The 13,405-nt window shown below is 39.5% G+C and overlaps 2 protein-coding genes across 2 annotated transcripts in view; one reads left to right on the forward strand and one right to left on the reverse strand.

Annotated features, from left to right (window-relative positions):
- ERICH6B (glutamate rich 6B) overlaps positions 1 to 2,165 on the forward strand; it is a 29,208-nt gene extending 27,043 nt beyond the window's left edge. The window contains 2 exon segments of the mRNA XM_032679249.1: positions 662 to 890; positions 2,019 to 2,165. Coding sequence (XP_032535140.1) covers positions 662 to 890; positions 2,019 to 2,165 — 376 coding nt within the window.
- Positions 2,166 to 3,683: 1,518 nt separating this feature from the next.
- Positions 3,684 to 13,405, reverse strand: part of COG3 (component of oligomeric golgi complex 3) — a 31,205-nt gene continuing 21,483 nt past the window's right edge. The window contains exons 17-23 of the mRNA XM_032679494.1: positions 12,977 to 13,097; positions 10,587 to 10,675; positions 10,353 to 10,487; positions 9,099 to 9,174; positions 7,568 to 7,695; positions 6,880 to 6,978; positions 3,684 to 5,658 (exon numbers count right to left, since the gene is read on the reverse strand). Coding sequence (XP_032535385.1) covers positions 5,629 to 5,658; positions 6,880 to 6,978; positions 7,568 to 7,695; positions 9,099 to 9,174; positions 10,353 to 10,487; positions 10,587 to 10,675; positions 12,977 to 13,097 — 678 coding nt within the window. The 3' untranslated portion in view covers positions 3,684 to 5,628. The remainder of the gene's footprint in view (positions 5,659 to 6,879; positions 6,979 to 7,567; positions 7,696 to 9,098; positions 9,175 to 10,352; positions 10,488 to 10,586; positions 10,676 to 12,976; positions 13,098 to 13,405) is intronic.

The raw sequence follows: 13,405 nt of genomic DNA on the forward strand, positions 1-13,405 counted from the left end.
AGTTGCAGCACAAGGTAACGCTGGGGGAGGCCAAGCCGCTTTTGCAGCCCAGTGAGAATCAACTTCTTCATGCTTAGGCAGGAAAAACTCAATGTAACACATGCTGTGAATGATAAAAGCTCTCCATGTGCCACTGCTAGGGGGATGCTCCAGCACCCAGAATCATCTACGCAGATTGTCATGAGATAGGGAGTATTGATTTGTATTTGTATGCATAAATATGGGCTGTTTTCCCTCACACACTGTCTTTCCCTCTCCTTTGTAGTTTGGCAAGGCCATTTCCCTCCCCCAGCCACATGCACGACCATACACACGTGCACAGAAGACCTTTTTTAGCATAAAGGCTGCCAGGGCAAAAGGAATTCCCATGTCCAAGGACTTTCAGAAGATGTAGATACACAATAGAAGGAGGGGAACACACATACACAACCCACACTCTGCCCAAGGATATTTTCTGCCCTTCAGGGACTCATTGTTCTCCCAGGGGCCATCCAATCTCTGTAGCATGCAAAAACTCACCAAAAACCAGCCCCAGAAGGGGTTGGTCCCAGAAGTGATTCTTGAATGGAAAACTGGAAGTTTGGTCCAATTGCAGACAAAAAACAGCATTTGGGACCAAGCAGTTGTTGGGTCTAAATTCATCTGTGTGTTTCTCCCCAAGGCCACCCTGGACCCATGCACAGGGATCTACTTTGGACTTGGCAAGGACCAGTCAGAAGCTCTGGAAGTGGCATGACTTCAGACACCACTCTCACAGTCCTCCTTTGCAGTCCATCCCCAGGAAACTGAACTGCCAGGTCACCATTAAAACCCTGGCTTAAGGTGAAGTTGACTTAGTGTTCCCCAGCCACAGCAATTGTGTCTGCTTCCATGTGGGGTCCCTGCTCAAGGCAAGCACTTGTTGTGGTAGCCCAGCCTGGCCAGCTCCTGTTTGCCAGCTCCTCAGAGAGCAGCTGGGAAACCCCCCAGTGGAGATAAGCTTGGGACTGTTGTCTGGGACTGGTCACAAATTTTCATGCGGAAAAATCACCATTTCTTTCAAAACCAAATTTCCTGCCTGTGTGACTCTTAATGAAATTCCGTCTCAGGAAAGCATTTAGATGAGATTGAAATGCTGTCACTGAAGGGTAAGAACAACAAGACTCACAAATTCATTTTGAAACACTGTTTCTTTTCAAAACATTAATATTAAATGTCAATACAAGCACAAAGCCTCTGATTTTATCTAAACAGCATTTCACTTAACCTGAAACAAGCATCTGGGGAGAGGAACACCAGAATCTTTTAGTATTTGTTGTCACTCAGGTTTCCTACCTCTGACCCTTCCTCAGAGGTGGAAATGCCCTTCTGGTCAGGGCTCAGCTGTGCTCGGTGCCACTGTGACAGTCCCAGCCTACTGGTGTGTAATCCTGTCCTTCACTAGATGCAAACACAACAGGTCACCACTGAAACACAGTGCTTGGTTGGGGGCTGAGGCCTCAGGGTAAAGGACTTAAGTTGTCTTCCCTGGTGCAGGCACAAACCAAATGATGACTGTCCTCACAGCAATAGTCTGTATGTGGCCACAGATGTATCACCAAGGGAAACAGGCCTCTGCCATAGCTGTTCAGAAAGGTGGCAACTACACAAGGCCTCAAGTACACAGAACCATAATGCACTGGCTACTGCTCTTTGGCCCCCAAAACTCAGACTTCTCAGGACCAATTGCTATGTTAGGTAAGGAGGTCATCTTCCTTGCCCCACTACTTCTGGGCAGCCCACTCCCACCAGAGCAGGCTCAAGTCGTGAGTTTAGCTCCTCAGTCCCTTTGTACATGTACTGGAAGAGGATCAGCTCCAAAGGGCAGCTGTAAGGGTTAGTGTGCTCCATGGCCATGAAAGGAAAGGGCATACATGACACATTACACAGATAAGTGAGAAAGGCTGGGTTACAAGAGATGCAGGATACTCTCCCACTCGGCCTCCTCTCAAAGAGTTTAGCATTAACACTTTTTACTTTGCATGGACTTCTCTTTGCAGCTGAAAGACCCAGAAAAAAGTCACCTACTGAAGTGGCCAGAAAGCAAAGACAAGCTCATCCTTCAGTATAAAAAGATTCAGCTCAGGAGCCTGCCGTCCAAAAATCAGACAATGTTGCAATACTTTTGGCAATCCCTTTCTCACTGATATCACTCCTTGTGTTTCATCATCTTTTGTATCTGCATGAAATACTGAAATGAAGATATGATATCTGTGCTCACAGCAAGCAGTTACATCAGCATTTCAGATCAACTCTTCCTTCATCAAGGTGGTAACAGTCACTTTGCGATGAAAATGAAGTTCCTTTTTTTAAGCTCACAATGCCTATCTGTACATCAAGTCCTTGTAGCACCAAGTTTCTTTCAGCTGACAGCATTTGATGGATCACAGTCTGATCAGTGGGGTTACACAGCAAATGTGCAGTACTCTGAAGCAGATGGCTTCCATCCTGCAGCCAACAAACTGGAAATTTTGGGAACTGGTTGTACCAAGTGTGACTGATGAGCCTGCTTTGGCTCTCAGCCAGAGATACCTGGGCTGGTGGAGAGGGGATGGCAACCAGCAGCTTAGGTACAGGGACCAGGGGCAATCCAAGAGAGGAAAGATGAGGTGTCTCTGGGGTTTCCAGGCTCCAGTTCATGGTAGACGGCACCTCCCATGGCTTAGTGGCAGGGTTGGGCATCTCAGAAAGGGATCAACTGATTTCTTTTTGTTCTATCTAGAGCTCTTTACATCAAAGATCTGATTTGCTCCACAGTGTTGGCTTGGGTCTAGGACCCAGTGAGGATGAAAATGCATGAGAGCAGGAGGAAACAGCATTGTGGACAAAGAGTTGGATCTACCTGCAGTCACCAATGTGCAGTTGCTTCAGCAGCACAGACGTTTCCATTTCCCCTTTTCGTACCCACATCACTTTGTCAATACCAAACATGCAGTGTGAGGAAAGGACTATCAGTTTTGCTTGAAAAACACATGCCACAGTGTAAGGTTATGCCTCAGGCATCATTGTTGTACAAAAAGAAGGGTGGATGCCCGGCCAGCTGCTTTGGCATTCACATCATTTATGAGATGCAATCCAAAGGGCCAAAGCTCTTTAGGAGGCTCCAAGCCTCCAGGAAGCTAGTCACATATCACTGCCCCACACCTGTCAGACAGAAGCTGACTTCCAGAGGAGGGTTTCTACTTAGGTTAGTTCATTCAAATGACGTTGTCAAAGCCAGAGGATGAAGGGAAGCTTCACGGTGACATTACAGAAGACAAACCACAAGTCTCTGGATGATACAATACCAAGGGCCAGAAGAACACTGTGGCAATGAGGAACTATGGGAAGATGAGTCTGTGAGTAGCCAGGTAAGAACAGTTATCAAATACAGTAATACTTGTGTTTTCTGCCACCAGTTCCCAAGTTTTCTCTTAGTAAAAGCCAATAGCTAAAATATGTTTTTGTATTACAGTTGTGGTTTCTTCCCCCTAACAAAATTGTAACGAAAGAGACCAATCAGTCACACAAGATTGCTTGTCAGTAAAGAAAATATAAATTTACTTTTATTATAACCATAAAGAGGCATTAATTTAACAATTAGCTGTACATTCAGCACTCAGGTATGTATGTGTGCCAAATAAACCCAGTTCTCTTACTGCTAAAAAAAGAACGCTTCTCAGCAATGCACTTGCCTGTGCTTACAGGATGTTTATTGTCTCTGTATTACAGTTATCTTGACAGACAGGCCTCAGGATACAGAATAAAGTTTTACTCTTGGACCAAAATAGGAGGCAACATTTTTATTTAAAAAAATTAAAAACAGCAAGTTTCTAGTCAGATAATATAAAGCATCTTAAATTAATCTTTTGAAAGTATTTACACTATTTGTAAACGTAAATATCTGAAACTGTACATGTTTAAACAAATGTTCACTTAGCAAACAGGCTGTATAAACTGATTGCTCTTCTAATCTTTCCACCAGCTGTCTGGGTACTCTAAGAGAGAAAAAGATCCCAACCACAAAAGTGACTACTGCCATGGTTTAGCCTTCATGTCTTTTCTGTACAATGTCTGTATCAAGTCAGTCATAAGTCTGTACAGTGACCATGCAGTCCTTCTGAAAAACTTCATAAAAAACAAATATACATATATTACAATGCACTGGACATTATTTTACAGCCTGTATTTCTACATAAGTAAAGAGAAAGGGCAAGTTTTCTTCCTTGTTAGTTAATTTTTAAGGGGTCATATAAGGTCCTAGGAGTACCATTGATGTACCTCAGCACAACTGCTGCAACACTTCTTGTGGTAGCTTTAAATCCTACCATCTTGTTCTCCATTCATGTAACTTGTAATAGGAAAATTATTAAATCAAAATACCACCAATGTGCCTGGAAATTTCTTCATATTTAGAAGTACAGAACAGGTTTTATAAATAAATAAAAAATCTGCCGTGTTTCTCACTACATTTCTGTTTTGCAGTGCTGACCAATAAGGATTTACACACTGACACGCCCTGAAGCTGCTTGAAGTGTTTCATTCCATTAATGCCCAGGCGTTTAGCATCCAGCTTTCTGCACTACTGACCAATAAATGCACACTGAACAGCGTGCATTGTTTAACAGGTATCGAGCACCTATCCTCTGTTTACAATGCTGATTTGACAGCCTTGCACACTCAATTTCAGGCATCCCCACTCCCCCTTACTCCATGGCACAAAGGCTGTGCAAGTTCCAGTCTCTGATCCTGCTTTAAACAATACGAAACCACCGTTTGATCTTGGGAAAGGCAAAAATCCAACTCTACCCTAAAAGTAAGTACCTGAAAACCTCAATGCTAAGCTTTGCTGTAAAGCATGTGAAAGCATGCAGTTCCCTAGAAACAACAGAAGTTATATTACACAGCTTTCTATTGCAAATTCCAAGGATGTGAGTCCCTTTACGGAGGAAGGTGAGATCCTTTACAGAGGAAGGTTAGTAAAACTTCAGGTCAGACCTCACAGCTCCCAATCACAACAGTATAAGAAAAACAGCACATCCAGTGTTTTGAGAAACACTTCACATGTGGGAAATAAAAAGTTTTCCCAACTAAGAACCTCTGAATTATGTTCAAGCACACGGTGGATTACCAGGATTTTCATGGCAGTTAAAGAAAAACTCAGGGCATGCCTGCTTAAGTCAAATTGTCATACCAATGTGCTTTATCTCCCAAGTCTTGCAGATATCTCTTACTGCTCTCATTTGATTCCCTGCACTTTATTTCCAGAGTGTCTTTGAAAGTGCGACTTTCCATTGCATACATCAGCTTATTAAGGGAAAGCAAAAATGGTTTTTTCTTTAAAAAGCAAAAAAACAAGAGGCTTCAACTTTGAAAACATCTGGATAAGGCAGTAACTGAGCTTCCATAAGAGTGATCAGCAAAGGCTTTTTTGTTTTGTTTTCTTCTGCCCAATTCTCAAGCCTGTGAACAGAAAAACCTTGGGTTTTTTTTCTTTTTTTTCCCCTAGAAGTTTTGATGCAGACTGGACTACATAGTGGGATCCTTCGTCTACTTCAAGTAAATGTCTTTGTGTTTCCTTCACTGCCTGGCATTCAGCTAAAGCTTATTTCAAGCAGCCTCATTGCTGGGTTACTTAGACATCGATAATAATAAGTTCACCTGAAAGACAAAGGGAAAGCCTATGTTAGACAGAACAGCTAAGTTTCAGAACTGATGTGTTATATTTTAACCTTTAAACAGGATTCCTAGGAAGCACATTAGTCAGGAGAAGACAGCTACAAAACAACTGGCCAAAATTTCCAGTCAAGTGCCTACTCGTAGGCTTTTTAAAATGCAGTTGTTGACCATACTGACTACTTTATTTCACCAGTCACAAGCTACTGTGTCAAATTTTCTAAGATGACTTCATGTGTTGTCAAGAAATTCCAAAAAACAGGCACACTGGCAAAAAATGGTAACATTCATCTCAGATATCTGAAATACATTCCTGCGCAATATTTGTTTCCTACAGATTACAATATGGTTTCCCATCCAATTCAGTTTATAGGATAAGTGATCCTAAGGTTTAACAGATAAACGATTAGAGGAAGCCATCTCCTCTAGGATAACCCCACCTCCTTATGGTGCATCAGTCCCACTCTGTGCTCCAAGACAGTTATCACACATTCCTGTGGCCACATTCACTGCAGGAAACATCCTCTAATCCACAAACTAGTTTACCTGTTTAAATATTAGCATCCTGTGATAATCAAGATTCTACCCACTTTCCCTAGACCACTAAGGTCAAAGTGACATTTTCAAAACCTACTTGGTTTCTGCCAGAAAATCCTAACAGAGAGAATTCTTAAAACCAAATGATCTCTGAGACTAAAGACTTTACCTACCACGTAGGGTTACACTTCCATAACAATTGCACATTTTCCCAGTGCAATTTACTTGAAATGCACCCTAGTAATTCTTTCTCATGCTTCCTGAATGCAGAAGTTACTGCTTTTTATATTTGGCAAAAGCAAGACTGCCTTCAAATGCACAGGCTTTTTTAAGGCGCATTCATTGGCTTTGATATCTCTCTGAAAAGACAATGCCTAGAAACATAAAAACTCTTCTACAGTGTTGCACAACTCAGTCCCAGCAACATCAATCATCACTTTGGTTTAAGAAAATCTATTAGATAGTCTTTAAAAAAAAAACCAAACAAAGCCCTTTTCTAACTGAGAGCCTAAAGTTCAGATAATGCCCTGAGTTTAATCATCCAGGATTAAGGGGGATAATAAATAAAGATTCTGAACACTGGAAATACTAAAAATGAAAAAAATCAATGTTTAGAAAAGCAAGTCACACGAAAGAGCAACTGATAAAACACAGAGCTTCAATATATACCTGTTCCATTGAAGGACAAGCTATGATTTGCATATCTTCATTACTAAATTCTTCCTTTAACAAAGCATGGAGTTTCTGGAACATCTGCTGAATGTTATTCTTTTAAATGAAAGAAGAAAAAACTCATTATTAAAAACACAACACTCATCTCAAACATGAACCACAATAAGCACAATGTACATGGAATAGCTACTTATATGACCAGGCAAGGAGAAGCAGTCAAGCTTTAAGAACTTTTCTTCTAAAACAAGTCGTTTTGAGAACAGCTACAAGGAATCCATGTTGGCTGTGAGATAAAAAACTTCAGCCAAGATGTGCTAAACTGAAACACTGAGTCCTAAAGACTTAACCTGGAAGTCTAAAACTCAAGCTTGGTTCTTCTGGTAGTTTATGGTAGGTTTTTCATTAAATCTGTATTATCTTCTCTGCCTCTGGTGCTTCTGCCCAGGCATAACTGACCAAACTAAACTGGTTTGGGCTGGGACAGTGTTAATTTTCTTTACAGTAGCTCATAGGGTGCCAAGTGGCAGATGTGCAGAATAAACAGGACCAGTTACTTCCCTGTAGTGTGTGTGTTTCATAGGCTGAGTACAACAGAGAGCAGGATGGTTGTTTGGGTTTGTTTTTTTTTTTAAGCTAAAGATATCATCATGAAACACCTACAGAAAAACATGCCAGCAATACTCACCCTGACTGGTTTAAACAAAATTAATTCTGTATCTTTATTGGACAAGTACAAGGACATGCTTCGTAACGTTGACGGCAGCTTTGTTTTTATTGTCTTATAAGTGGAAGAGACCAGATCATTGATCTTTGCTGGAAATAAAAGAAAATATGCTTAATAGGCTAAAATGGAGTTCTTCTAGCTGAAACCTAGACTCCAGAAAATCAACTCCATTTTACTGGGGCTGACCATTACCACAGATCTGGGTGAAAGAGAGAGAGGGGGCGGCTCAACTGTGCAGTATCAAACCCATCAGATGACCACAGCACGCCAGACACTGCAGAAAATGCATCCAACCCATTTCTGCAAGCTACCACATCCTCCTGAGATTCCTGAAGTCACAGCTTTCCACTAGCAACAAAGTTCTACATAGGCTTCCCCCCTAGAAAACCTACCTGGAAATAAACAATGCTAGTAAAGAGAACAGAATATCACAAATTCACCTTACTGACCACAGGCCACATCTGCGAGAAGAAATGTCTGCACAGACACCTGGATTTTGAAACAACCAGAGAGGAATCCTCTCTCAGACAAGACCTTCTTTCTTTATTGCTAGGAATTTTAATGATTTTACAAAATCATTGCTTAAATGCCAGGGGAAAAATATATTTTGCAGTTTTAAAGTACTGAAGTTAATACACTCAATTTCTGCCGTATCTAAATTTTTTGCCTAATCCTGCTTCCCAGACAAATGACTCCAAGACACAGCAGAAGTTCTGCTTAGATCTGCTTCTACACACATAATTATCTCCAAACAAACATTAAAAATACTCCTGAAGAAGCAGGAGATATTAAGTAGAAGCTCAAGTTAGCCCTTGAGAGTGTCTGACCCACGGAGCAGCACTGAATTACGTATGAATATGGCTGGCTTTGCATCTTAAGAACATGATGCAACAGAAGGTTCCAATGTATGAATTGGAATAATCAGATTTTTGACCCAGAAGCACAACTTTGTAATGTGAAGAGCAAAACAACCCAGGAACATCTAAAACTGTTCCAAATGTTCCTATGAAGCATTCACATTTCAATCCTTAAGAATAGGAAAACAAAGCCAGATTCCATTTTTGCATAGTGACAGGGAAACTGTAAAGAAAGTAGGTACCAAATGTACAGACAATAAAAGCTACAGGGTGGATTCATTCTTTTGTACAAAAGCAAAAGCTTTATCATAATATAATCAAATAATTCCTTAAGCAGATTCCATATGCAGTTGCAGAAATGCTGTTTACATGCAAGAACAGTCACAGCTTGAGAAATACTCGAGGCATTCATCTACTGCACCAACTAAATACATATTCTAAAGTTTGTCAGGTTTTGATTTAGAGGTGGCTTAAGACATTTAAACTAGCACATGGGTTAAAATGGAAGGCAGGATTTTCAAGAAAAAGGTAGGCAGTTCAATTTTTCAAAATCAATCACAGTCTCACAGTCCAAGTTATTCTGGCCACTTTTTCAGGTTCCTAATAGTAACATAAATATAAACCAAAGCAAATACCTGGTTGTGCCCAAGGTTGCTGTGATAGGCTGTAATTGGGACCTCCTTGAGTGGCCATTGTTTTTAAAGCAGCTACCTAAAAAAAGTAAAATCAACAAAATTATGTTTCTTTCAGTTGAATTCACAACAAAGTGACTAAGTGAAAATTGCACAAGTCTCTCAGATACCATAGCGTACGGAATCTCCCCTGCTCTTTCTCTTCTATGACCTGGCTTAACAACACACAAGGGAAGCAGTGTGACAGAAATGCAATTCAAAATTACAACTGTGATGAATTCTTGAAAGTAAAATTCGAAATGGGATTAAATTTACAAAGACGCTTAGGCACCAAAGGATACAAAACCTCAAAAAAGATTTATACTTAAGCAGCTTAGTCAAACTCCCCAGATTCTCAATGAATCACTGGGATCATTCAGACAATCTATCAATCTCTCCAGTTACCCATCTATATTTTAGGCATGCCACTGACCCCTAGCCCAGCATGACAGGCATCAGTAAATTTAATACTGTAATCTTTTAAATTCTCAAAAATCAGCAGCTGGGATATCTGCTGTCCATGCAATGCTGTAGCCCCAGTTTCTGAGAGGTCATGTCACTTATTCTCAGCATATAAGGATCCACATCACTCTTCATTTTTCAGAATAGATTCTCCTGCGTGGTTGTTCTCAAGATACCTAGAAATCCTGAGCTCTAGAGCAGGTTCTAGAAAGAGATGTATTGTAAAAAGATATCTTTTTTGTTTCTACCTAAGATGCTTCCTCTTTCTGACCAACTTTTATCAGGAATTTCTGTCCCAAGCAGAACTTATAAAGTCCTGCTCATCAAACACCTCATTGGTGTAAAATACACTGAAAACAGAAAATTTTAACACACTTCATAGCCATACTCTAAGACCTCCCTCAAGAACACACATGACCCAACATTGTTTTTGAAGGCTTACAAATGCAGTCAAGGTAGGAATTTTCCAGCAAACAGAAAAGCTCCTGCCAACCTTCACAAACCTGTTTCAACTCAATGGAACATTAAAGCTTCTTGATCTAAGCGTACAAGGGTTGCTTTTAAAAACAAACTATGTCATGTACCTTTAATGCATTAATCTCAAAAAATGCCTGGAAAATTGTTTTTGGAATTTAAAGGAAAACACATCATCTTCTGCTAATCAGACAGAACTAGCAGCTTCTCCTATACCCAATTTAAATACTAATTCCCTAACAGTACTTCAGTTAGGTTAACAAACATACAACACATTTGTACCTTTGTCATGAACTCCTCCAGCTGTTCTATAAATTGTTTGGTTTGCTGCTGAATAAACTGCTCACAAGCTGATTTCAGATGACGATCTACATCTTTCTTAGAGTCGATATAATGTTCTCTGATTTCTGGAGTACCCTTGAACAGAGAACAACAATTCTCTTCTTTTTATTTGCCAGAGATCACCAAACACTTAAATGATACAATTTTTCCTAATGAAATAAGACTCCGTATTACCTCCAGTAAGAACTGTATCAAGGCGTTGTTGCTGTTTAGTCTAAAAAATCTTGAAACTGTCTTGGGATTCAGGATTTTAAATGCTGCATCTGTGAATCAGAAAGTCACTCATACCGTACGTCAATGCGATTCATCTCCAGGACTTACAAACTCTAATCACCCAGTCTGAATGATTACAATGGTGACATTAATGACTCCAGTATTGCTAGGAGTGGATGCACAAGTGCACGTGCACAGAAGCACACAAAGCTTAATCTTCTATTTTTTAACTGTACCTATGGTAAACCTGAATCCAACAGTTGCACAGTCTAAACAGACAAATACATTACAAGAAACTAACAAGTTACTGATATTAACTGCACTGATATGAGCATGTAAAGTATGCAAGCTCTCCTTGTTACTGTATCTACAAGTGAAAGACTTTTACATAAGCTATGTAGTTAAGCATTTACAAACAATATGCAGAATTTTGCACGTTGCCTGGGAAAACCAAGTACGGTTGCATGAAATAACTTAGAACTGGTGCTTTCTTCCTCTGTGCTTAATTGTTTTAGTTAGAACTAAATAACAAAACACCAAGGTTGATAGACACTCATATTTATGTTCTCTACAGAAGTCCCCAGAAGAAAAAGCAACAATGTCTGTAATTAACGCAAGATACTGAAATTACTCCTATAGTGCTAACAGGATGTCGTCAACCTGAAATCTAGTCAAATTGGGAAAAAGAAAATTATCAGTAGTTTCAGTATAGCTTACTGCCCTACTGTCATTCATTTATCATCCTACACATCCATCTGCTTTTTTATTTTTTTCCAAAGCAATTCTGTGCCCTTCTTGCTGTATAAAACAATGTGAGGGAAACAAGACATAAGAGCTAAAGAAGTGCTGTACAGGGCATTAAATCAAGAGGGAATAACAAATACATAGGCATGTAGGTTTAGCACCGAACTAAGAATCTGCACTCCTTGCAGTTAAGGGAAACCACAGAGAACCATTATTTTTGTTCTCTGAATTATTCCCCAGAAACTTCACCAATTCCAAAGACAGCCCAAGCTCTTGATTAGAAGTCTATAAGCCAGTCAGTGAGAAAGTCCCTTTTCCCACTGCATATTTCAGTTACATGAACCTTACATTTATACTACTTCAAAAAAAATTGGGTGAAAGTATGACTTTTACATTAAGCAGTATTCTTTTGTCTATAAATCCCAAATTAAATCTTAAATCTATGTGCAGAAAGTTTGGCTAGAACACAGTAAACCTGTTAGCCCATTAGCTAATTCGTTACTTTTCTTCTACAACTCATCCCAAATATAAAAGCCCTACTGTTCTATGCTACACCACATTAAGAATTAAGCACAATGTATATCTTTTCAACACCACTGCCACCACCCAATATAAAGAAAGTGGTTTCCATTACTTACCACTACCATCTGCAAAGCACTGGCTGGCACAAAAATTTATTCCATTAAATGAAAATGGAGAATGAACTTGTGTGTCAGCCAGGACAAAACACCAAAAGGACATATTTGCCCTTTAACCTCTAGTCAACTAGAAACTACTCAACAGGTAGGAGGTTTCATTGATGTTCAAGTGCAACAAGTGAAATAGTTAGTGTAAGAATTGCTTGCTTCAGAGTCAAGAGAGCAGCTTATCAGATAGCAGGAGAGAGAAGTTATTTTTTCAGCTCTCTCTTCTGGAATGGAAAGAGAGAAATTTGACATGCTTCCAGTAAATTTTCCCATTATCTTTATAAAACTGGAAAGTGCACAACAGTTCACTTTTGTATTGAGAGCTTTTTTCCTGCATTTTACACAGGAACCATAGTACAATTTCAAAACCATGATCATGGCCACTATTCCTATTTTCACTTCCTAAAACAAACACACTTGCTACATAATACCATTCAACAATACTGTTTACTGAACTTGTAAAAGAAGAAAACCTTTTCAAAACAAAAACCTCACAGAAATGTCTAGGAAATCTTGATTTGTTCTAGGAAAGTTGACTACGTATTGTTAAATTCACCTGCTAAACAGCAGAAGCAAAAGATATTCCTTTAAAGGGTCAGAAAAGGGAAAAGACATCTCTGTGCAATAGAAACATAGGTTACTTAGCTGTTCTTAAAAAGGACTGGAAAAATAAGTTAGGCCAGCAGCAAAAAGCAGACAAACACATTTCATACAAAACTAAAGAATTTGTTAGATACATCTTGAATTGCCCTAAGTAAGAGAATGGTTTTGGTTTTTTTTCAGAGAAGTTAAGAACAAAGCAAGAGATTAGAAAAAGCATACAGGTCATTGCAAGTGAACATAAAATAAACCCAGAACTTTTGCTGGCACATTAAGGGAGGACAATCCCACTCCATTCTGTAGCCAGCAACTGTTCAGTACCTCTAGTTTTCTTAAGGTCCAGGGAAATTTCCTTAATGGTGAAATCAGTGTGGAAAGGAGCAATTTGTTCACGAAGAATCAAAAGGTGTTTTATTAAGAAAAGTTGTCCATCAACCTGGGTCTACAGCAGAAGAGAAAGAACATGCATTACATGTAAAAAAAACCCCAAACAATTAGATGAAGAGCAAAGTTTCAACATTTCTGCTTTTATTAGTTAACAAGCTTTTTCCATTAGTCTGTAGTGCCATTAACTACGCTCTGGGATCAACAAATCCCACTTCTGTATTATTCCTAATACACTGCACTACAGAAACAGACTTTATTCACATCTCTTAGAAGAATTAGATTATATAGCCATACTACTAAATGTCCCCATTAAGTACAGGTATCCACTATTTGAAAGATACAAACTTACTCTTCTTAAGAGCC

The sequence above is a fragment of the Chiroxiphia lanceolata genome, chromosome 2, assembly GCF_009829145.1.
Source record: "Chiroxiphia lanceolata isolate bChiLan1 chromosome 2, bChiLan1.pri, whole genome shotgun sequence".
Classification (NCBI taxonomy): domain Eukaryota; kingdom Metazoa; phylum Chordata; class Aves; order Passeriformes; family Pipridae; genus Chiroxiphia; species Chiroxiphia lanceolata.